Source organism: Lepidochelys kempii, chromosome 9 (assembly GCF_965140285.1).
Source record: "Lepidochelys kempii isolate rLepKem1 chromosome 9, rLepKem1.hap1, whole genome shotgun sequence".
Lineage (NCBI taxonomy): Eukaryota > Metazoa > Chordata > Testudines > Cheloniidae > Lepidochelys > Lepidochelys kempii.
This window is the reverse complement of record NC_136388.1, coordinates 58238441-58258536: the sequence shown is the minus strand read 5'-3', so window position 1 is coordinate 58258536 and position 20096 is coordinate 58238441. Positions and strand designations below refer to the sequence as shown.

Below are 20096 nucleotides of genomic sequence, written 5' to 3'. Positions count from 1 at the left end.
GGGCAACCAGAACTGGATGCAGTACAGAGGGTGTGGATGCACCATGAATTTACATAGTGGCATTGTGACATTTTCTGTCTTTTCTAGCCCTTTCCTAATGCTGCCTAATTTTTTTGACTGCTGCTGCACATTGAGTAAATATTTTCAGAGAACTATTAATGCTGACACCTAGATCTTTTTTGGATGGGAATAGCTAATTTAGAACCCATTGTGTATCCATAGGTGGGATTATTTTTTCCCCACTGTGCATTACTTTGTATTAACATAGAAATTCATCAGCCAGTTTTGTGAGATTCCTTTGTAACTCCTTGCCATCTGCTTTGGCCTTAGCTATCCTGAGTAATTTTGTATCATCTGCAAACCCTGCCACCTCACTGTTTGCTCCCCTTTTTAGCTCATTAATGAATATGTTGAACAGCACAGATTGTTAGTGAATCCTGCTGTTCACCTCTCCCTTGTAAAAACTGACCATTTCTATTATTCAAGCAGTTAATGATCCACCAGAGGACCTTCTCTCTTATCCCCTGACTGCTTAGTTTTCTTTCATTGTGTCCAATGCAGAAGCCTTAGGACAAGAGTTACTTTTGTGTTCCCTTCTGTTTGGTTCACTGGATGGAGTTTGACATTTGTTTAGGAGGGAGACTCTTATAGCATGAGCTTGCAGAGGTGTCATTGATTTCTTACCCTGGAGGGCAAAATAGCGAGGGAAACCTAAGGCCCCTTAGGCATATGCTGAATGAGATTGCATCAACTGCCCCATTGGGGAAAGGATCAACACAAACATAGATAAGCCAGGGTTAGTTAAGGGAACGATTACCTTTGAGGTCCACATTTACCCAGCCCCAGAGAAATGCATGAATTCACATGACTGCCCCCAACATGCTCACATAAGACACTGCACGAAAGGCAGCGTATTAGAACTTGTTAGCAGCCCAGAAATAGAGGAGGAGATGTTTGGAAAAATTTCCTTTTACAACCAATGTGAATTAAAAGCTCTCAGGTAGGGCCCAGTTCACCCACACATCTGCCTTGTGACTGGCACCTGCACAATAGGCTAGTATCCTGTGCAAGATCTGACTAAAGTATGGTTACATGGAGCACACAGCTGAGACACTCCCACTTAACCCCTCTCATGGATATCAAGGCCCAGCTCCCCACAGGTATTTAGGAGCATATTCATTGATTTCAACAGGAGATAGAGGTATTTAGGAGCCTAATGATCTTGGTCTTATTCCCAGTTGTGTCTTCCCCAGAATTACAGGGACTGCTCCTTCAGTTACAGTACTGGATACTGCTCCTACTTTCACTCCTCTAGGCTACACAGACAGTGTGTTTGCAGTGCAGGGAGTAGCAAAGCAATGCTTGTTCCCAAAACAGACCCCCAAAAGATGCAACTAGAGCAACAGTTTAATAATATATCACTTCAACAAGCATCTACATAGATAGTACAAAAATATCTTAAAAGCCTAGTGTATTTTTAAAAACACAACTTCCTGGCATGGGTGCTAGAGATTGTTGAAATGAAACAGAAGGGGAATTAAGATTTCATCTTGGCACCCATGACATGACCAAAAATTGTATTTGATTTCCATGCTATGTACAAAAATCACATTTGCCAGAACAAACTATCTTAGCTGCATACAGAATTTCATGAGAGGTACTAAGGAAGCTCCAGTTTGGCAGTTTTACACTTTTGGTGGTAATAACACATGGATGCCCCATGCTTTCCCTCTATGTCTTCATATCAGAAACTACTGTGGCTGTACTTAAACTGCTTGTTTGATCACCCTTCCAGCAACAGCTTTGAGAAGTAAAGTTTTAGCTCCTTCTTGCAGTTGCTTAGCTCCATGGCACCCATTTATAATATTCCAGACAAATAGCAGCTATTTTTAAATATCTCAGGGTCAGAGTAGACTCCCAATATATTCCTTGTTAGACGAATGAGCCTTATGCCCAGGATTCAGGCTGATTAACCGGCATCGGTTAGCAGGAAGTTGTAGGAACAACCCTGAGGTCTGGTGGCAAGTTGCTTGCTTCTCAGGGTATAGCAAGATAGCACCAGCAGTGTCTTTGCATACACAGTAGTCTCTCCGTGCATCAAGAGGAATATAACGGCAGCTGGAAAGGAGGACACTGAAATCAAGAGACTGTGGCAAGTTTTTATACCCACATGAGCAGAACTCACTGCTAAATTTCCAGCAGATTATCAGGCTAATGGGAGAGAGAGGTACCAGCCCAAAGGTATTGGTCAAGTTACAGCTGTTATCCCAAAACTGTCGCTCCCAAGGGAAAAGCAGGAGGGCCATTTCCACTCAGCATTGTCTTTGGAGGGAGGCTGCAAGAGTGAAGTCTGAATAAAAAGCTTTGTTAGCTAGTACACCAGGCAGAGGTGTAGGTACACTGTTTTCCTATTTGAACAGGAGAGTTCCAGCAAGATATGTTCTTATAAAATCAAGATCATTCCACTGTACAGAATTTCTTCCTACACAGCAGCTAGCCACCCCACTCCCTAACCAACAGTTATCGTGCACCTACATCACTGCACAATTCCTGTAGCACTTGACTGTATATCATTAGACATGCTATAAGCCCAATTTCTCCTGCCCTGCTGTAGACAGCCAGAGAATGCAAGACAGCAAAGATTCTGACTGTGTAAAGGCGTATTCTACTGTCTACCTATAGGATCAGAGAGGAAAGAAAAGCTGAAGTGATGTGACCGACTTTGTAAACTCTGTACGTTAGGGGATAGACTAAGGGCAAAATAAAGTTAACACAGATGAAATATCAGGGGCTCTCCTGAAAACAGCTGCAGTTGCCAAGCTGCCACAGCTCTAACAGGACCAGTACTCAGGGCTCCTCGCATTCTTTTGGGGACATCCCTTGCTTCCAGTCAGGTCAAGCGCGAAACACTGTAAGCATGGAATTACTGTAGCATAATAAAGTGCATCCTTGTGCCATGGACACTACATTTGAACAGTGTCCAGCCATGCACACAACTAGCTCCTGGAGTTCAACACAATTCTAGGGCATGATTTCAGAAGGGAACAGAACCAACCTTCAGCAAGAATGTGCTCATCACCAGCTAGAGCTCCTTCCTCTCCAAACTACATCTGAGCAGGGAGATCAGCAAAGCCCAGTACTAGGCAATACTGAATTGATCTCTGTTATTTTTACATTTTTCTTGAAGGATTGGGTAACAGTTAACTTGCCTTTCCAAACTAGGCAAAACCCATCTCCATGTTATAGCCCAGTGATGGGTCTGCAGGTGCAGGAATTAAATAAACTTCAGGACAACTGGACACACATGCTTGTTTTTGCATGAATCGGAGAAGTCAATGGAGCTGAGGAAGGGGAAAGAGTTAACCCAGATTGACAGCAGCATAGAGCATGCTCTTGCATTTCCCATCACCCACTGTCTAGCTTCCAAAGAGATAAGATGTTAAGCATGCTATCATTTTTTGCAGGGAGGGGCAGGCAGACTGAGCTGTTCTGGGATGCCTGCTCCTTTGTCTATGGCACGAAAGTGCCAGTTTCTGTTTGGAGAAGGAATGTATGGGAATGGCTCCCCTTACATGCCCAGTAGCTCTTTAAACACAGTATCTCATGATTAGAAGAGCATGTGTCACCTACTGCCCAGTAAAGGCTCATATGACAGACAGGAAGGTAGTCACCAGAGATTTTAAGGTGCAGCTGGATGGGAGATTGCCTGGAAGATTCAGCCTTTTGCTGAGAACAGATGGAATCTGCTCTGCAAAGGAAGAGAAATGGCTTTCAGGATTCAAAGTAAACTGTGAATCCCGAACAGCTGCTCTCTCCACTCAAACTGGAATCCTGCTCCAGGACACCATATCCCAGGTAGTACTACACAGAGAAGAAACCCACCCACTTCCGCCTGCCCCATGTGCACCAGATACCTACAGGTAGCTGCAATTCCATACTAGCCAGAGAAAGGCTTTGGTATCAGAAATGCTGATATGATGCCAGGGATAAGTTACAGTTATTGTCACTATGGAAATGCATCCCGGACTGGATGGGCTGGTAGTGCAGGTTTCAGTCATATGCACAGACATTTCAGGCAGCCTTTCTGCCACACATACAGCCTCAGTGCATTTTAAAGTTCACTGGCTTAGACACCAGCTAGAGAGTGAGAGAGGAGAATACCTTCTAAATGGTGGGATGCCCAATGACTTTCAAAAACGTATGATAAGAAAGGATCTGGGATAGTGACATGCAACACTCACAATTTCTATTGCCAGTGCCAATGCTACAATTCCATTAAGGGGATGTATAAATAACACGGATAAGTGATCATCTGTGTGTAACATAATGGCAAGAGTCTAGGGAGGAGTGAAGGCAGAAGAACCGATCTACAACAGTATTTCTGCCATGTACTCACTCTGCCACCACCCACTGCGGAATTAGTTGTTTCCCCAAACACCTGTGTCCATTTCCGAGCATGTTCTAAGACAGCCTCAGACAGTTCTGCCTCCATCCATTGATAGCCATGAAAATACCATTTTCCTGGAGGAAGTATGGGCTTTCCTATTACCGGAGAAGAGAGAATACAAGTCAACTAGGAGCTTGACGAACCTTGTGTGCACTGGAAGAGGAGAGTTTATATTGGTCAGTCTTGTGCAGCACAGCAGTGGGCCTGTTCTCAGATCTCTCTCTTGCAGGCTGTTCATGGGGTTGCAACTGATCCCGAAAACTGCAGTGAGGCATTTTGAGTGGGATAGGGAGTCAGATCGACAAGCAGACACTGAGCGTCACGACCCTCTAGATTGATTCCAGTACCAACAGAACTCAGGTACAGAGAAAGGAAAGGGAGGAAAGTTAACGGCAGCGTTGCAGGGAGCGGGGGGGCTTGAACCCAGGAGGAGCAGGAGGACCTGAGGAAGCAGAGTCTGTCAGCACAACCCACTGTTTACTAAGTGGGAGGGGGTGAGAAAGGACAGAGTAGTCAGTTCTGTGTAGTTTCTATGAAGACATTCCAAGCAGGAATCCCCCAGCAAACCCTCCAGTCAGGATAACGTTCTTCTTCAGAAATGTTATCACCTGGGCAGGGGGGAGAGGACAGTCAAAACACTCTAGAACCAGTCACTCAGGTCAGATGAGCATTGAGCCCTCCCACCCACTGCACCCAGCTTGCTGCTATCCCTATCTAATTCAACTAATGGCCAAAATTAATAGCAGGAGAGCTAGTGCTATTCTGCCCCCCTTCCACAGGAGGGGAGGCAAAGACGTGGCCCTCCCTACTTCATTCATTGCTTGCACACTATGGCATCACAACATGCTGCAGACATTCTGACCAGCTGCTGAACGTGCATTAGGGGCTTCAAACATTTATAGCTGTACCACAATTAACAGTCAAGGATCTAGAAGACAGGAGGCATGGGGACAAATGCCCCCTGCACACATTGACCCAGAGTGTAGAGGCAATCTAGAGTGACTGATCCACTCTTATACTGTGCTATCTGTTTAGCTGTCTTAATTGCTCTGAGAAGGTCCTCTGGATTCCAGGGGATTTCCCACAGGGCACTGTATGGTGAAACACCATCTGGAAGCCATCTTGGTGATCTCACAGGACATCTAACAGATTTGCCCACTACCCTATCTTGCTACTGTGTAGCTATCCTTAAAGAGCCCCAGAAGTAGTTCCCAACCCTTCTCTCCAGCATCTGGATACATCCAGGCAAAGATCTGAGAAGGAGAAGTGGTCTCACCTCATCAACTCTGCTTTTAACTTCTGGGGTCAGTTTGCTGCCACTGCTGTGAAATTTCAGCTGCTCCTTGGCTTTGCTCACATCCTGCTCTACTAGCTTCCAGTCCACTTTGATGTATCCGGTGTGGTTCGCAATCTACATTTGAGGGGTGATAAGAAATATGAAGTGAATCCTGCACAACCTTTAGCTAGCAAGACCTTCCTTTCCCTCCTGCCCCATTGCTAACCCAAATAACACACTGAACTCTAAAAGGTATCATCTCATCTTGGTTAGTGAGAGAACTATTCTACTAACTAAATTAATGGAAAGGGAATATAAATGGGCTAGAGGCATGGAGAAATTAAGTCAGTAGTTCAGTTACATAGGACCCCCTCAGCTTACCTCTATCAGTAGGATCCTCCAATGGAAGTTCATATGCAGAGATTTTTACATATTGTTTAACATTAACCTATGTCAGCCTCTCTGCTTTGCAATACAGAGCTGGCACCAACTGCATTTATTAACCCCCAAGTTTGTTATATTGGTATCATTCAAAGCCTACACGCAGCTGTCACATTCCAGATCTCCTGCTGCTATGGGAAGGCATGGTTTATTAATAGGTTGTCTCTGTATAAGTATTTTGTCTTGTCATGGTGGGCCAACAGTGAAACACTGCCTGAGCAGTGCTTTAAAGAGACATCCACCTTTAACGGAACAAGGAGAACTAGTGGGGTGAGGGAAAGCAGTTATACACGATTTAAGTGCTGGAACAAACAAAGAAGGGGATCACTGGGTAGGGTCCAGTGGTTGCATTCTGTCTCACATACAACAGTGAAATCTAGATTTCAGTTTCCTGCCCTCCTGGCCCAGCAAGCCAGCACAGGAAACTCTGCCCTGCTCCAGGAGGGTAGGATTTTTAAAGCCAAAGAAAATATAGTTGAGAAAATGAGTAATTTCTATTGCTGCATTGCCCCCAAAGAATACATTAAACAGGAGGCTTCTTGTCCCTAACCAGGCTCTGGAGGGTGTTGCCCACTGAGGCCTTCCAGTAAAGCTAAACTCAGCCTGGCTGAACAGACATGGACAGTGCCCCGTGAAGTTCAGTGCTGCCCCTCGCCTTGGCCAGTAGTCGTTACTGAGCACATGACTTCCCTCCAACGCTCAGTCAAGAGCACACAGTTTCTGCAGTGCTGCTAGTCCAGAAAGGAAGAGGCCCAGTCTGGGATTTGAAAACAGGCCTTAACTTCAAAAAATCAGCAGCTTCAGAGCAATGCAAATCTGACTCAGTTGCAGCTATTAAAAGTGAAGAAGCCCCACCCACTGTGATGCAGCATGCCTATATAAAGGAACTAATGTAACTCCACTACCATAGTATATGAGCACCTCACAATTTGCAATGATTTACCCTCGCAGCACCTCAGAGGCAGGGCAGTGCTATTATCCCCATTTCACAGAGAGGGACCTGAGGCCCAGAAAAGTACAGTCTATACTGCAATCCCAGGTGTGATGGCAGCTTGGGCAGCCACATACCCACATTAGCTCTAGTCACACTAGCACTGCTAAAAATAGCACTGTAGATGCAGTGGTGAAGCCTTTGCCACCACATCTATACTGCTATTTTTAGCCATGCTAATGCAGGTATGTCTGCCCGAGCTGCAGACCTGGACTACAGAACAGACATATCTAAAGTGACTTGCCCACAGTCACACAGGAAATCTCTAGCAGAGCAAGAAATTGAATGTAGGTCTCCTGATACCCAGGCTAGTGCCCTAACCACTGGACCAGCCTACCTCTCTGTGCAGCTCAGAACTATCCCCAGGAGCAGTCTTCACAAAGCCTAGACTAACCATACGCACCTGAAGTAGGAAAAAGCCACCACCAACTGCTGTTGCTGCCAGCTTTCCAACCTTCTGAAAGATGAAGCCAGTACACCTACAATCAAAAGGAGGACAGGCCAGAAAGTGAGTTCAACCAAAACCACACACACACTTTGGCTTTCTATAGATACTCCATCTTTCTGCAAACACCACTCAGACTCCAGAAACAGCCTCACTAACCAAGGAAGATAGATGAATAAGGAGAGCCAATTTGGGATTAGGGAAAGGAAGGGCAAAGCAGCCATCTCTGTGGGACCCCACAATAGACTGTAAAACTGAGTCCGTTTAAATTTTCACATGCATATCCTCACTCCATCTATAGATTTTTATCCCTTTACCACTGATTTTCTGCCAAGTTTTCAAATGACATTAACATGGGATTTTTTTTTTTGATGGTCATTTCTGACCAAGAATCTTGGATAACATCCTCTCAGCTGAGAGAATAAAACTGTAACTGGACTGGTATTTTTTCTGGCTGCTTCTGGAGCAGAGCGCTTCACATGTGAAGCAGATCCTGCACATTCCAGGGCAGTTGTTTTAGTTTCTCAAAAAGGGAGAAGAAGATAGTTTGTAAAGATAAAAGTTTAAAGACTGATAGTCTTGAGTAGATGTAGGTCTAGACTATTTGGACTGTGCCCCTTTATGGTTCCACCTGGGTGTTGTGGAATTTTTCCCCTCTACCCACATGAACATCCCCGCCATCAAGACATAGATGAACACAGCTCTCACTACTTGGTTAAGCAGTAAGGAGACATATAATTAGGGCCCTACCAAATTTATGGTCCATTTTGATCAATTTCACAGCCAGAGCCTAGCCCCAGAGAGGTCTGATCTCCTCCCAAGAGAGGCAGTGCAGGGAAAGGACAAGTCCTGTCTCTCCCCAGCCCAGCCAGGACTTGCAGCTAGGAGCCCCCCAGCTGGGTCGCTTCCAGCATGGGAGAGATCAGATTTCACGAGGAAGGGCTTATATCACGTTCTGGGACATGTTTTTCACAGCCATGAAATTGGTAGGGCCCTATATATATTGTCTGACATCACCCACATCAAGTATTATTTCAGGTGATACAGATGCACTATTCAGGTTATAAAACAGAAGAGCAATCCTTTTCCAAACAGGTGCACAGGACACAAGACAGAAGTTACAGGTTCATACTGCGAATAGATACATGTTGTAGGGTTACATCTTATGCTTTAAGTGGCTTATCTTTGGAGTAGAATGGGGAGAACTATCGCAAAAAGCAAAAATGTGCTGGAAAAGCAGTCCTGATTGTACTTCCTAATTTATACTATATCTTAATTAGAAGAGAGAACACCCCAGTGGCACTGTGGATAGCGGAATATTCCAACAGAAAGATCTAGAAGTGGCTTGAGGGTCACAAGCAAGCCAATTCTTCCTCTCAACAGCAGAAGATTTGCTTCTGAGTACACTGAACCCTTTAGGTCGAACTCTTCTCAGAAGATGAGACAAGAAAGTTCTGTGGGAAAATACTGTAGCCTGACTCCCAAGAGACAATGCATAGCCCCAAGGTTTTGGTCATCCTAGAAGACTCACAAGCATCTGTCCCAAAAGATAATTAACAACTGGAACAGCTGATCTACGGATGTGGTGGATCCTCCACAACTTAAGAGCCTTTAAAATCAAGACTGGATATCTTTCTAAAAATATACACTTTACTTCAATTACAGGCTATTGGATTTGATGCAGGAATCACTGCATGAAGTTCTGTGGCCTGTATTATGCAGGTGGTCAGACCAGATGACCATAAGATTCTGTATTAAGAGGCATTTCATATGTAAGACACGGGAAGTAACTGTCCTGCTCTACTCAACACTGGTGAGGTCTCAGTTGAAGTACTGTGGTCAGTTCTGGGCAACACACATTTTAAGAAAGAAATGGACAAATTGGAGAGCATCCAGAGGACAGCAACAAAAATGATTAAAAGGTTTATAAAACCTGACCTACAAGGAAAGGTTAAAAAACTGTACATATTTAGTCTTGAGAAAAGAAGATGGGGCGGGGCTGCAAAGGAACATTCAGGAGGTGGGCAGCAGGGCCTGGGCCAGCCCCCAGGCAGGGAAAGGAGGGAGCTCTGCTCTGCCACTGGCCACAGCTCTGCCCCAGTTCCGCCTTCAGCATTGTGCAGTAATGGGAGGGAGGGGGCACAGCATGGACAGATTCCATGACTGGTAAGGAGGTGGGGGGGGTGCGACAGGAAAAAATTTGGCACCACTCTGTTAAGGGCTGTTATAAAGAGCACATTGATCAATTGTTCTCCATGTCCACTGAAGACAGGACAAGAAGTAATGGCCTTAATCTACAGCAAGGGAGACTTAAGTTAGATATTAGGAAAACATTTCTAACCGTAAGGATAGTTAAGCTCTGGAATAGGCTTTCAAGGGAGGTTGTGGAATCCCCAACATTGGTGGCATTGGACAAATACCTGTCAGGGATGGTCTAGGTTTACTTGGTCCTGCCTCTGTGCTGAGGGATGGACGAGATGACCTGTTGAGGTCCCTTCCAAACCTACATTTCTATGATTCTATAATGGTCCTTTCTGGCCTTAAATTCTACGAAAAGCTCATGTGACTGAACAAGATATGCCTGAAGACACAGAGCTCAGTCTAATCTCCCTTCACCTCTGAAATGCTGTTTTCCACCCACATGCATATGCTTCATGTGATCTCTCACCAAACAGATGCGATCTTTTGATGTCTAGCACTCCATCCCCATTCATACATTAAAGAAACCCTATGCCTGCCAATGGGAGCAAAAAAACAACCACCCCACCATGACTTATTACCATCCAGTGACTCCTCCAATCACCAGCTGAGTTGCTACATTGTATTTTTCAGCACTTGAGCCAGAGCTCCGCCCAAAGAGCTTGCGCCACCAGGGCTGATTCTTGGTGTACTCTGCCAGGTCCAGCACCTCGCAGGAGTCCTTCTTTGCTGTGAATATGAAAATACACGTGAGCATAGGTATATCTAGTGTGGCAATACGACACTGAAGGGCAGAGACTAGGTTTATTCTCTAGTCAAGCGTACTTCAACCCACTGTTCTTAGCCAGTAGCATTGAGATGAGGAGCCTCTGAGCACAGTAAATGGTACTGTCCTGATGAAATTTAAGAAGCAGGAACAGAACCTCCTTAAAGAGAACAGGTGGCTTTAGTCACCTGTTCTCAGCTCAAATACAGTCTTAGAAATTCCTAATATAACATTTTATACTTACATAATGTCTGCCTCAGATCTCAAAGCACTGAGCAAACATTCATAAACAAAATTTCATATCCCTCTCTGTGGGGTTAAGCAAGTCTCCCATTCCATCTTCCCAGACAGGGAAAAAGAAACAGAGAGGTAAGTGACTTGCCAAGGATTACTCAGTATATCAATGGCAGAAACAGAACACACGTCTTCTAATTCCCAGTTTGTAGCTACAGTGCTGAAACCATCCTTCCCATCTCTGAATTATTTAAATTAAATGCTACTGGGAAGAGAAAAGGTATGGGTCTTTCATAAATTGCTACCAAGAAAAAAACCTCCCCCCATCCCATGTAAAAGAACCCAACAAAAAATCCAAAGAATTCAGCCTCAGCCATCACTTTCCATTGTTCCTGGGAGTTGCACTCAGTGCACTGCTATGATGCCTAGCTGTGATATAGTCAAAATAGACGTTCATCCCACCCTTACTAGTTTTGCCATAGCTTTCATGTTCTGGCTTTCTGAATGTTTACGTGGCTTGGTTTTTAAACAATTGTACTTCTGATTTTTCATATACAACAGCCTCCCAAGAATAAGAGGCCCAAAAATGCCAGTTGCACCATTTCTAGAGATCCTATTTTTGTCTTTCTTGTCCTTCTCCAGCAGAGATGGTCTACTGCACATCTTAGCACTGCAACATACAGTCAACATAACCCTGCGTCCCTGGGTATTCTGGAGATGTTAATAGATGGCTCGTTTGCAGGTTGCATCCTAAGAGTTCAAATATGCTAGTTCAAAAGCCTAGAGACAGGGACCAAAAGATGCCAAACTTTTAAAAATAAAATCTATTGGCAGATGGACATACACCAAGTTTTAGCCTGAAGCAAAAAACTTTTACAGCTGAGGGGATTTATAATGAAAATGTTGACTCCTTAACTGTTAACTGAAAGCACTGGAAACCATAGGATTACAATATAACATGCTGAGTCAGACAAACAGTCTCCGATACACACGGAGTTTGCTAACCTATAACATGGAGATGAAATACTACACACAAGAGGCAAAAGCTGAAAAGATCACAGTGGACTCATGTCTTTGGCAGCTGGGGAATACACGCCCTGCGGAAGTAGTTACTTGGTGAGTTCAGATGCCAGGTATGCTATGTTAGATCAGTATCTCAGATGTCCAGGCAGCTGTAAGCAGTTGCTTTTTAAAAAAAAAAAACGGGGGGGGGGGGGGGGAGAGGGAACTGCTATCACCCTGATGTCCACTACTAATTTTCCCATTCCCTCCCCTTAAATATTCCTCATTACAGGACTTGGAATGATGATAAAAATGGGTAAAAGAAAGACTGCACAGAAGTCAAATTCTCTGTGGATCACAATTATACTACAAGTAAGGATGTACAGATAAGACAGAGGGGCGTCTGCTCATATACTGCCAGAACATGGAACCTCCCATAAGAAACATTTACTCTGAATGGACCCAGACTAGAAATTTGAGTTTGATTTTATATTAAAGATACCATACTACCTAATCAACATTAAAAATTCACAATCAAGCAGTGATCAAGAGCCAATTAAAATGATGCTTTACAACATTCTAAAACTTACAAACTAAGGCAACTTTAGAGGTTTTGAAACCACACTCAGTTTACTGTTCTCACTGATGGGGAAATGTTTTCATATAGGTAATGATGTTCCATTGACACCAACCATTTGTCTGAAAAAAAAGATTTCACTAAATGTACAAGGCTATATTTGCCATTGTCAAAGCAGCACAATCTACATTACCAGGTTTTAAAAAATGAAAACCACAGAAACCAGGCTAACAGCAGCAGAATTAGCCCCAGTTAACCTTAGCGACTACCACGTTTATTTTTAAACGCCATTATCTTTCACTGGGAGAGAGATCCTGTCTGATAGTTTACACAACACGTTTTGTTGTTTACAAGCTGTTTTACAGCAGGCTGTGGGAGGCATGGACGCGGCAGAGGGGGGCTGACAGCGGCAGCCCCCGTAAAAAGGGACGCTCGGACACACCGAAGGCTGCATACGTGCCCCCATGCCGAGCAGGCCCAGGCCGCGGATTGTGGCCTGACCCCCGCGCCGGGAGCCCCAGTCGCGGACCAGGCCCTGCACAGACCCAGAACAGAGAGCGCTCGCCCGCTAGGAGCGGCGCTGGCCTTGGGCTGGGAGCGCCTAACACCCACGGTTGGGGGCCGAGAGGGTGCTGAGCCCAGCCAGGCACTCCCGGCCCAGTGTGGTGGGGAGCAGCGGCCTCCAGCAGAGCCCCCCGGGTCAGGGTCAAGCTCGCGAGCTGCGCGCAGGCCGCAAGCGCAAGACCCCAGCAGGGCTCTCACCTCCGCCCGCCGCCATCCCGCGCGCTCGCTGCCGCGCCCACCGCCGGCGCTTCGCCTCCTGCTGCTGCCGGATGAGCGAGGCGCAGGAGCGGAGCTGGACACGTGACACAAGCTCCTCCTCCTCCTCCTCCCCCATCTCACCCCTGGCGGACTTCGCCAGGCCCCCGCCACGTGACACCTGAGCTGACATACGTCACATAGATACCCTGGTCATGTGACCTTGATTCCCCACCGACCTACCCTCTGTCTGTATTCGTGATCCCCCTCCTCAGTCTCGTTTGTCACGTGATCATGATTCCTTCCCGCGGATATACACCCAACTCGTGGTCATAATGCTGGGAACACTGGGGCATGGCCACTAGGTAACTCGAGGGGATGGAAGACCACGAGTGTCGATGAAGCCCCCTCACACTAGGCCCCGGTGTCCTTGTCCCCCGCTCCCGCCTGGAGGCACTCGCAGCAGCTCTGTGCACTAGGCCCAAGTGTCCTTGGCCCCCCCGCCTGGAGGCACACACAGCAGTTATGCTGAGGATCTGCAACAATATGCTGCAGAGTCAGACTGCCTGAAACTAAGCAAGGCCAAACAGGGCAGAGATGGAAGAACAATGCTGAATAAAGCAGCTTTATGTATAGTTTAACCACTGATACAGAGAACCAGAGAACTAGCTGGGAATTGGGTTGGCTGGCTATATGGGGCAGCTATATATACTTGGGGCAGCTTGCTATTGGATAAGTATGCTGGGAAAAAGGATGTATAAAAGCCTGTGTGACTTCCTGCTCTGGGTACAGGATTTGAGATTCAAATCTCCCTGTACCTATTTGAAGCTTCAAATAAACTTTTCTGCTTCTCCACCCCGTTGTGATAATTGGGTGTAGCACACCAGGTAACGAACCAACTCAAGCTGTTGTTCAGCCTCTTGGCACTGGGTGCCGGCAACAGCTTTTGGCGTCCCTGGGTGGGCCAGAGGCTGCAAATTAGCCTTCCCTGGACCCCTCCTGGAGGTCGAGGATTGCGGCAAGAACCGACGCCCAGTGCGCACCAGTGAGTTCACCGTAGCCTCAAAGGAGACGCGATTTGATTGACCCCGGAGGGCACAATGGTGCAACGCACTCATATAGTGGAGAAGCAGTTGTGGACGGCGGTGAACAACCGGTCCCTTAGACATGGGGGAGGAGCAGCTGCAGGCCACAGTGAAGAACTGGTCCCTTGGATAAGGTAGGAACCTTTTAAAATCCGGATTGTATGCTCTGTTGGAACCTGGGGACGCCCAGAGTTGCCCTGTAGGTATGGGACAGGGACAGAGCTCAGGGGTTAGGGCACGGTGTACGCCCCTAGAGTGCATTCTAGCAAACTGGAAGGTATTTGGTGCGGATCCGATGACTAAGAGCCAATTAAAACGATTCTGTACAGTTGACTGGCCTCAATATCAACTAGAGGACCAGGAGTGGTGGCCACCAGGAGGGTCAATTAATTACAACACGATCCTCCAATTAGTTTTGTTTTGTCAGTGAATGGGTAAATGGAATGAACATATGTATGTGCATTGTTTCTGACTTTACGTACTCGACCAGATATTTTACAGCACTGTAATCTGACTCTGACCGGTTCGGTAGCAGCTAATGTTAGTCCCCAGACCCCCACCCCAACTGTAATGGCAGAGCTGGTGTCCCCTTCGGCCCCTACACCCACACCTTGTAAGTCCCCCGAGCAGACTCCAGGTGGATCCAAATGATCAAAGGGATATGACCCGCCTTACCTCCTATAAGGAGTTGCTTTTGCATAGACTCCGTTACTCGGCTGTCCGACATAATAATTGGGCAAAGCCATATGAAGTAATGCAGGATTTAAAAGAAAGCCCAGGGGCCTTTCTACAGCGTATTCGGGACACCATTCTACAGAACACTGATGCAGACCCCGATGATCAGGCAACTGAGTCAATTATTAAGGGAATTTTTAGGAGCAGAGCAGCCCCTGATATTAAGAGAAAGTTACAAAAAAAGGAGGATTTAATGGGCATGACCATGGCACAAATCTTAGAGACTGCAAACCGAGCTTATAGTCTGAGAGAGACAGAGAAGGAGAGAAAGCAAGTGAGATTGATGGTAACAGCAGTACAGGCCGGCACTAAGAGAAGTGGCCGGGGAGGAAGGGGCCGTGGACGCGACCGTCCGGGCCCGCAGGAGAGACGACTGGGTCGCAACCAGTGTGCCCTGTGTCGACAGGAGGGACACTGGAAAAATGAGTGCCCAAAGAGGAAAGAAAAGGGGGGTTCCCCTATGATGGCGATGGCAGAGCAGGAATAGGGGTGTCAGGGGAGATGGACCACTCTACCCCCGGAACCCCGAGTAAAGATGCGGGTGGGAAGCTCAGAAAGAGATTTTTTAGTGGACTCTGGAGCGGCCCGAACTGCCGTAAATCAGCCTCTTCAGTTGCCAGTAGCAGATTCCCTTACTGTGGTGGGAGCCACAGGCAGGGACACCAAGTGCCCAGTGTATGCCCCAGCGGAATGCGCTTTGGGAAACAGGACTATATCCCACAAGCTAGTATACCTCCCTGAGTGTCCAACACCTCTGCTGGGACGGGATCTACTTTGTCGCCTCGGTACCACCCTGTATTTTACTGAGGACAAAATAACCCTTACCTTACCCCCTGAGAATGCATGGATCATGACCCTTGCAGTTGAGCCCTCAGCCATGCAAGCCCCAGAATGGAGCCCGTGGGAAGACCAGGTGTACCCCCTCGTGTGGGCATCAGGGATTCCAGGAAAGGCCACCCACCAGACCCCCATTACTATTCAGCTCATATCAGGGAAAGGCCCAGTGCAAGTAAAACAGTATCCAATCAAGAGGGAAGCCAGAGAAGGTTTACAGGAAACTATAGATCGATTCCTAATGTATGGTATTCTCCGGGAATGTCAGTCAGTCTGGAACACTCCCATTCTACCCGTACAGAAGCCTGATGGCACGTATTGGCTGGTACAGGACCTAAGGGCAGTCAGTGCACGGATTAAGATTCTGCACCCTCTTGTCCCTAACCTGTATACTTATTGGCTTCTATAGGGGGACAGTATACCCATTTTTCAGTACTTGATCTGAAAGATGCTTTCTTTACCATCCAAGTTGCCACCCCATCACAGGAGATCTTCTCCTTCAAGTGGGAGGACCGAAAAAGGGTTAAAAAGCAACTTTGCTGGACAGTGTTGGCCCAGGGATTTAAAAACTCCCCCACCCTCTTTGGCCAGGCTCTGGCCAGGGACCTAGAGGAGTGGGATAATGAGGAGGCCCTCCTTCTGCAGTATGTAGATGATTTGTCAATTGCCACTGTGGGCCAAACACCCTGCCTTAAAGCCACCGTGAGCGTCCTGAATTTTATTGGACTCCGGGGATATTGGATAGCACGGAGTAAGGCTCAAATTGCCCTCCCAGAGGTACGGTACCTCGGGTTTCACATACGGCAAGGGGAGCGTCAGCTTTCAAGCGAAAGAAAGGAAGCTATCTGTCAAGTTCCTACCCCAAGTAACCGTAAGCGGCTCAGGGCATTTCTGGGTATGGCAGGCTTTTGCAGGATATGGATCCCAGAGTTTGGACTATGGGCTAAACCCCTGTACGACTGTGTAAAAGGAGCAGATCATGACCCCTTCTATTGGACCCCAGAGACTGACAGGGCATTTAAAATCCTGAAAAGAAAATTGATGGAAGCCCCGGCTCTGGGCCTGCCGGATCTCTCTAAGCCGTTTCAGTTGTATGTACATGAACGAAGGGGGGTGGCCCTAGGAGTGCTCACACTGCTGTTAGGAGCATGGAGACGTCCGGTGGCTTATTTGTCTAAGCAATTGGATCAGGTTGCAAAGGGTTGGCCGGCATGTTTATGGGCGGTCGCAGCTACTGCCCTAGTGCTTGAGGAAACCGAGAAGCTGACATTGGGAGGGGTTATGCAAATCTATACTCCCCATATGGTCCGAGCCTTATTGGATGCAAAGGGAGGGCTTTGGCTCACCCAGGCTCGGATTGCTCGGTACCAGGCTAAGCTGTTAGAGAACTCTGAAGTCACCTTACAGCCTTGCCCCTTCCTTAACCCAGCCACTCTCTTGCCAGAAACAGAGGAACAGAAACATGACTGTGTAGAGATCATAGATGTCCAGTACTCCAGCCGTCCGGATTTAAAGGATGTACCCCTCCCAATTGCAGATTATGAGTGGTACACTGATGGTAGCAGTACTGTAATAGATGGGTAAAGGAGGGTGGGTTATGCTGTTGTGACCCTCCATGATACTGTGGAAGCTGAAGGTTTGCCTCCTGGGACCTCTGCCCAGCTTGCCGAACTAATAGCCCTGACCCGTGCACTTGAACTGTCAAAAGGAAAGCGGATCAACGTTTTTACTGATTCAAAGTATGCTTTTGGTGTGCTGCATGCTCATGTTGGCCTATGAAAGCAAAGGGGAATGCTGACAGCCCAAGGCTCCCCAGTCAAGTATGGGCCCCAAATCCTCCAGCTCCTAGAAGCCGTACAACTTCCCTCGGAAGTGGCGGTGGTACACTGTAAAGCCCATCAAAGGGAGGATCAAGATGTGGCCAGAGGTAATGCCCGGGCAGATAGAGAGGCTAAGCATGCTGCCACCCTGCCATCCCCTCAGACTGAGAACGCCCATATGCATGCCCTTATCCCATCAGTAGGGGAGCTTCCAACCCCTCAGTACTCTGGGGAGGAGAGCTAACTGACAAACTCGGTCTCCAGGAAAAGGAGGGATGGCTCCATTCCCCAGAAGGGAAGGTCTTCTTACCAAAGGGCCTAATCCGGCCAGTGCTGCAGAAAATACATCAAACCACTCATGCTGGCAGGGAAGCACTTATCCAACTAATGGGAAAATAATTTATCACTTCCGGACTCCGACCCCTGTCTGCCCAGGTACAAGCGGACTGCTTAGTCTGCCAAAAGAATAACCCCCAACCGGGACATCCTGTGCCACCAGCTGCCCTAGAACCCACTCCGGGCCCTGGACAAGTGTGGCAAATAAACTTTACTGAGTTTCCCCGGACCCAAGGGTTCAAATATCTCCTTGTTATAGTGGATCGGTTCAGCGGATGGCCAGAAGCCTTCCCATGCCGTAACTGCACTGCCAGAACAGTGGCCCTCAAGTTTGTTAAGGAGATCATTCCTCGCTTTGGACTCCCCCTGTGGATGGAATCTGACAACGGGACACACTTCACGTCAAAAATCATTCAAAGCATCTCACATGCCTTACAGATCCCCTGGAAACTCCATACGCCCTGGAGACCGCAAGCCAGTGGGGTAGTGGAGCGTACCAATCAGACCCTTAAACGGCATCTCTCAAAAGTGTGCCAAGAAGCCTCACTGCGATGGTCTGATGCTTTGCCCCTCGTCCTACTCCGTATCCGCGTTCTCCCAAAGGGTAGATTAGGGCTCAGTCCCTTTGAAATTATGTTTGGAAGGGCATGGCCTATGAATGGCACCCCGGTTCTGTCAGGGGAATGGGAGTTGGGTAATGGTTTTTTGTCACAGTATATGTGTTCCCTGTCTGCTGTTCTCTTGTCTCTTCACAGGTATACCAAGGATTCCCAGCCTCTCCCCTTGGACACTCCCGTCCACTCCTTACAGCCCGGTGACTCTGTGCTTGTTCGCATCTGGAAAGACGAGCCTCTCCAGGAAAAGTGGAAAGGACCCTATACCGTCCTGCTGATCTCCCATACAGCAGCAAAGATTGAGGGACACAAGAACTGGATCCATCACTCTCTTCTGAAGACAGTACCCGCCCCCTCGTCAGCAGAACAATGGACCGTCCAACCTGCTGACTCCTCATCTAGTGATGATTTTGGGCTAAAGCTACTGTTTAAAAGACACAAATAGCAGGCACCTTAATGCTAAAATGGGCCCACCCAGGTACTGGAGACCCTGGGTTGGGAAGACTCTGGTGATAATTAATTGGGTAACATTGTTATTCTCTGTATTGGTATTTCCAAACTGTGCATATCGGGAGCATAACTCCTTTGTTTCGCTTGCACACCATGTTGCTACTTTAACAAACCAGACTGATGGTTGGGTATGTGCTCCAACTCCACTGTCCCCCAAAACGGGAATGCCCCTTGACATGCTGCCCTTGACCCTAGCAGAATTAGCCACCACCAAAGAGCAGGAAAGAACAGACTCGCCATTCTGGAATAAGACCTCTTTACAGCAGGCCACCTATCAGGACCAGGAGTATTCAGTTGCAGTACTCATTGAGGGAGTGTTATGTTTTACCCGAAACCAATCTTATCACTATGGGCGTCCTGTGGGAAAGAGCTCCTGTGTTATTACACAGTGGGCTGATGGGTATTGGATAAAGACCAAAAGGGGAGGCCAGCAGTGTGGGTGTAATGGTTCCTCCCCTTTTAGGGAAACTCTTACAAATAATCTTACCACAAAAAAAGGGGTTTGGAAATGTAACTTGCTGTCCAGTTAACATCTCCAATGTAGCAAGCCAATGGTGGGTTTGTAGTGGTCCCTATGGCGAGTGTAATTTGAACAGCACAATTAGAAACGCCCCCACTTGTACCCAATCAGAAGGATGGGATGCCCCCCTAGGGGCATATGAACTGTTTAAAAAAGCAGCCTTAAATATCCCAGGAATCCCCTTAAAAAACAGTCCTTACTGGGCCCTACAGGGTCACTATTTTGTATGTGGCCAAAAGGCTTACAAGGTGCTGCCAGCCAACTGGACAGGTAGCTGTTATATAGCTCATGGAGTTCCTCATCTGTCAATAGCTGCCACACTGCCCAAAGGAAAGATTAGAAATGCCCGAGACACCTCTGTTGAGTCACGAGAAAAGACCCTGTGGCGACTGACTACGGCATTGGAGGGCAAGATGAAGAATCCCCTCACAACCGAGAAGCTTGTAGGGTGCTCTGTGCTGGGAATAGCGCCACTGGTTTCCGGGCCAGCCATGGCATGCATAGG

At 47.2% G+C, this 20096-nt stretch overlaps 1 protein-coding gene across 1 annotated transcript; it reads right to left on the bottom strand.

The window, feature by feature from the left end:
- Positions 1 to 5: 5 nt before the first annotated feature.
- FUNDC2 (FUN14 domain containing 2) lies at positions 6 to 13276 on the bottom strand. Its single transcript, XM_073360576.2, is given in 7 exon segments — positions 6 to 5055; positions 5724 to 5858; positions 7559 to 7634; positions 10381 to 10528; positions 12392 to 12429; positions 12431 to 12500; positions 13141 to 13276. Coding segments are annotated over 7 exon segments (681 nt in total). The 3' UTR covers positions 6 to 4977.
- Positions 13277 to 20096: the final 6820 nt, after the last annotated feature.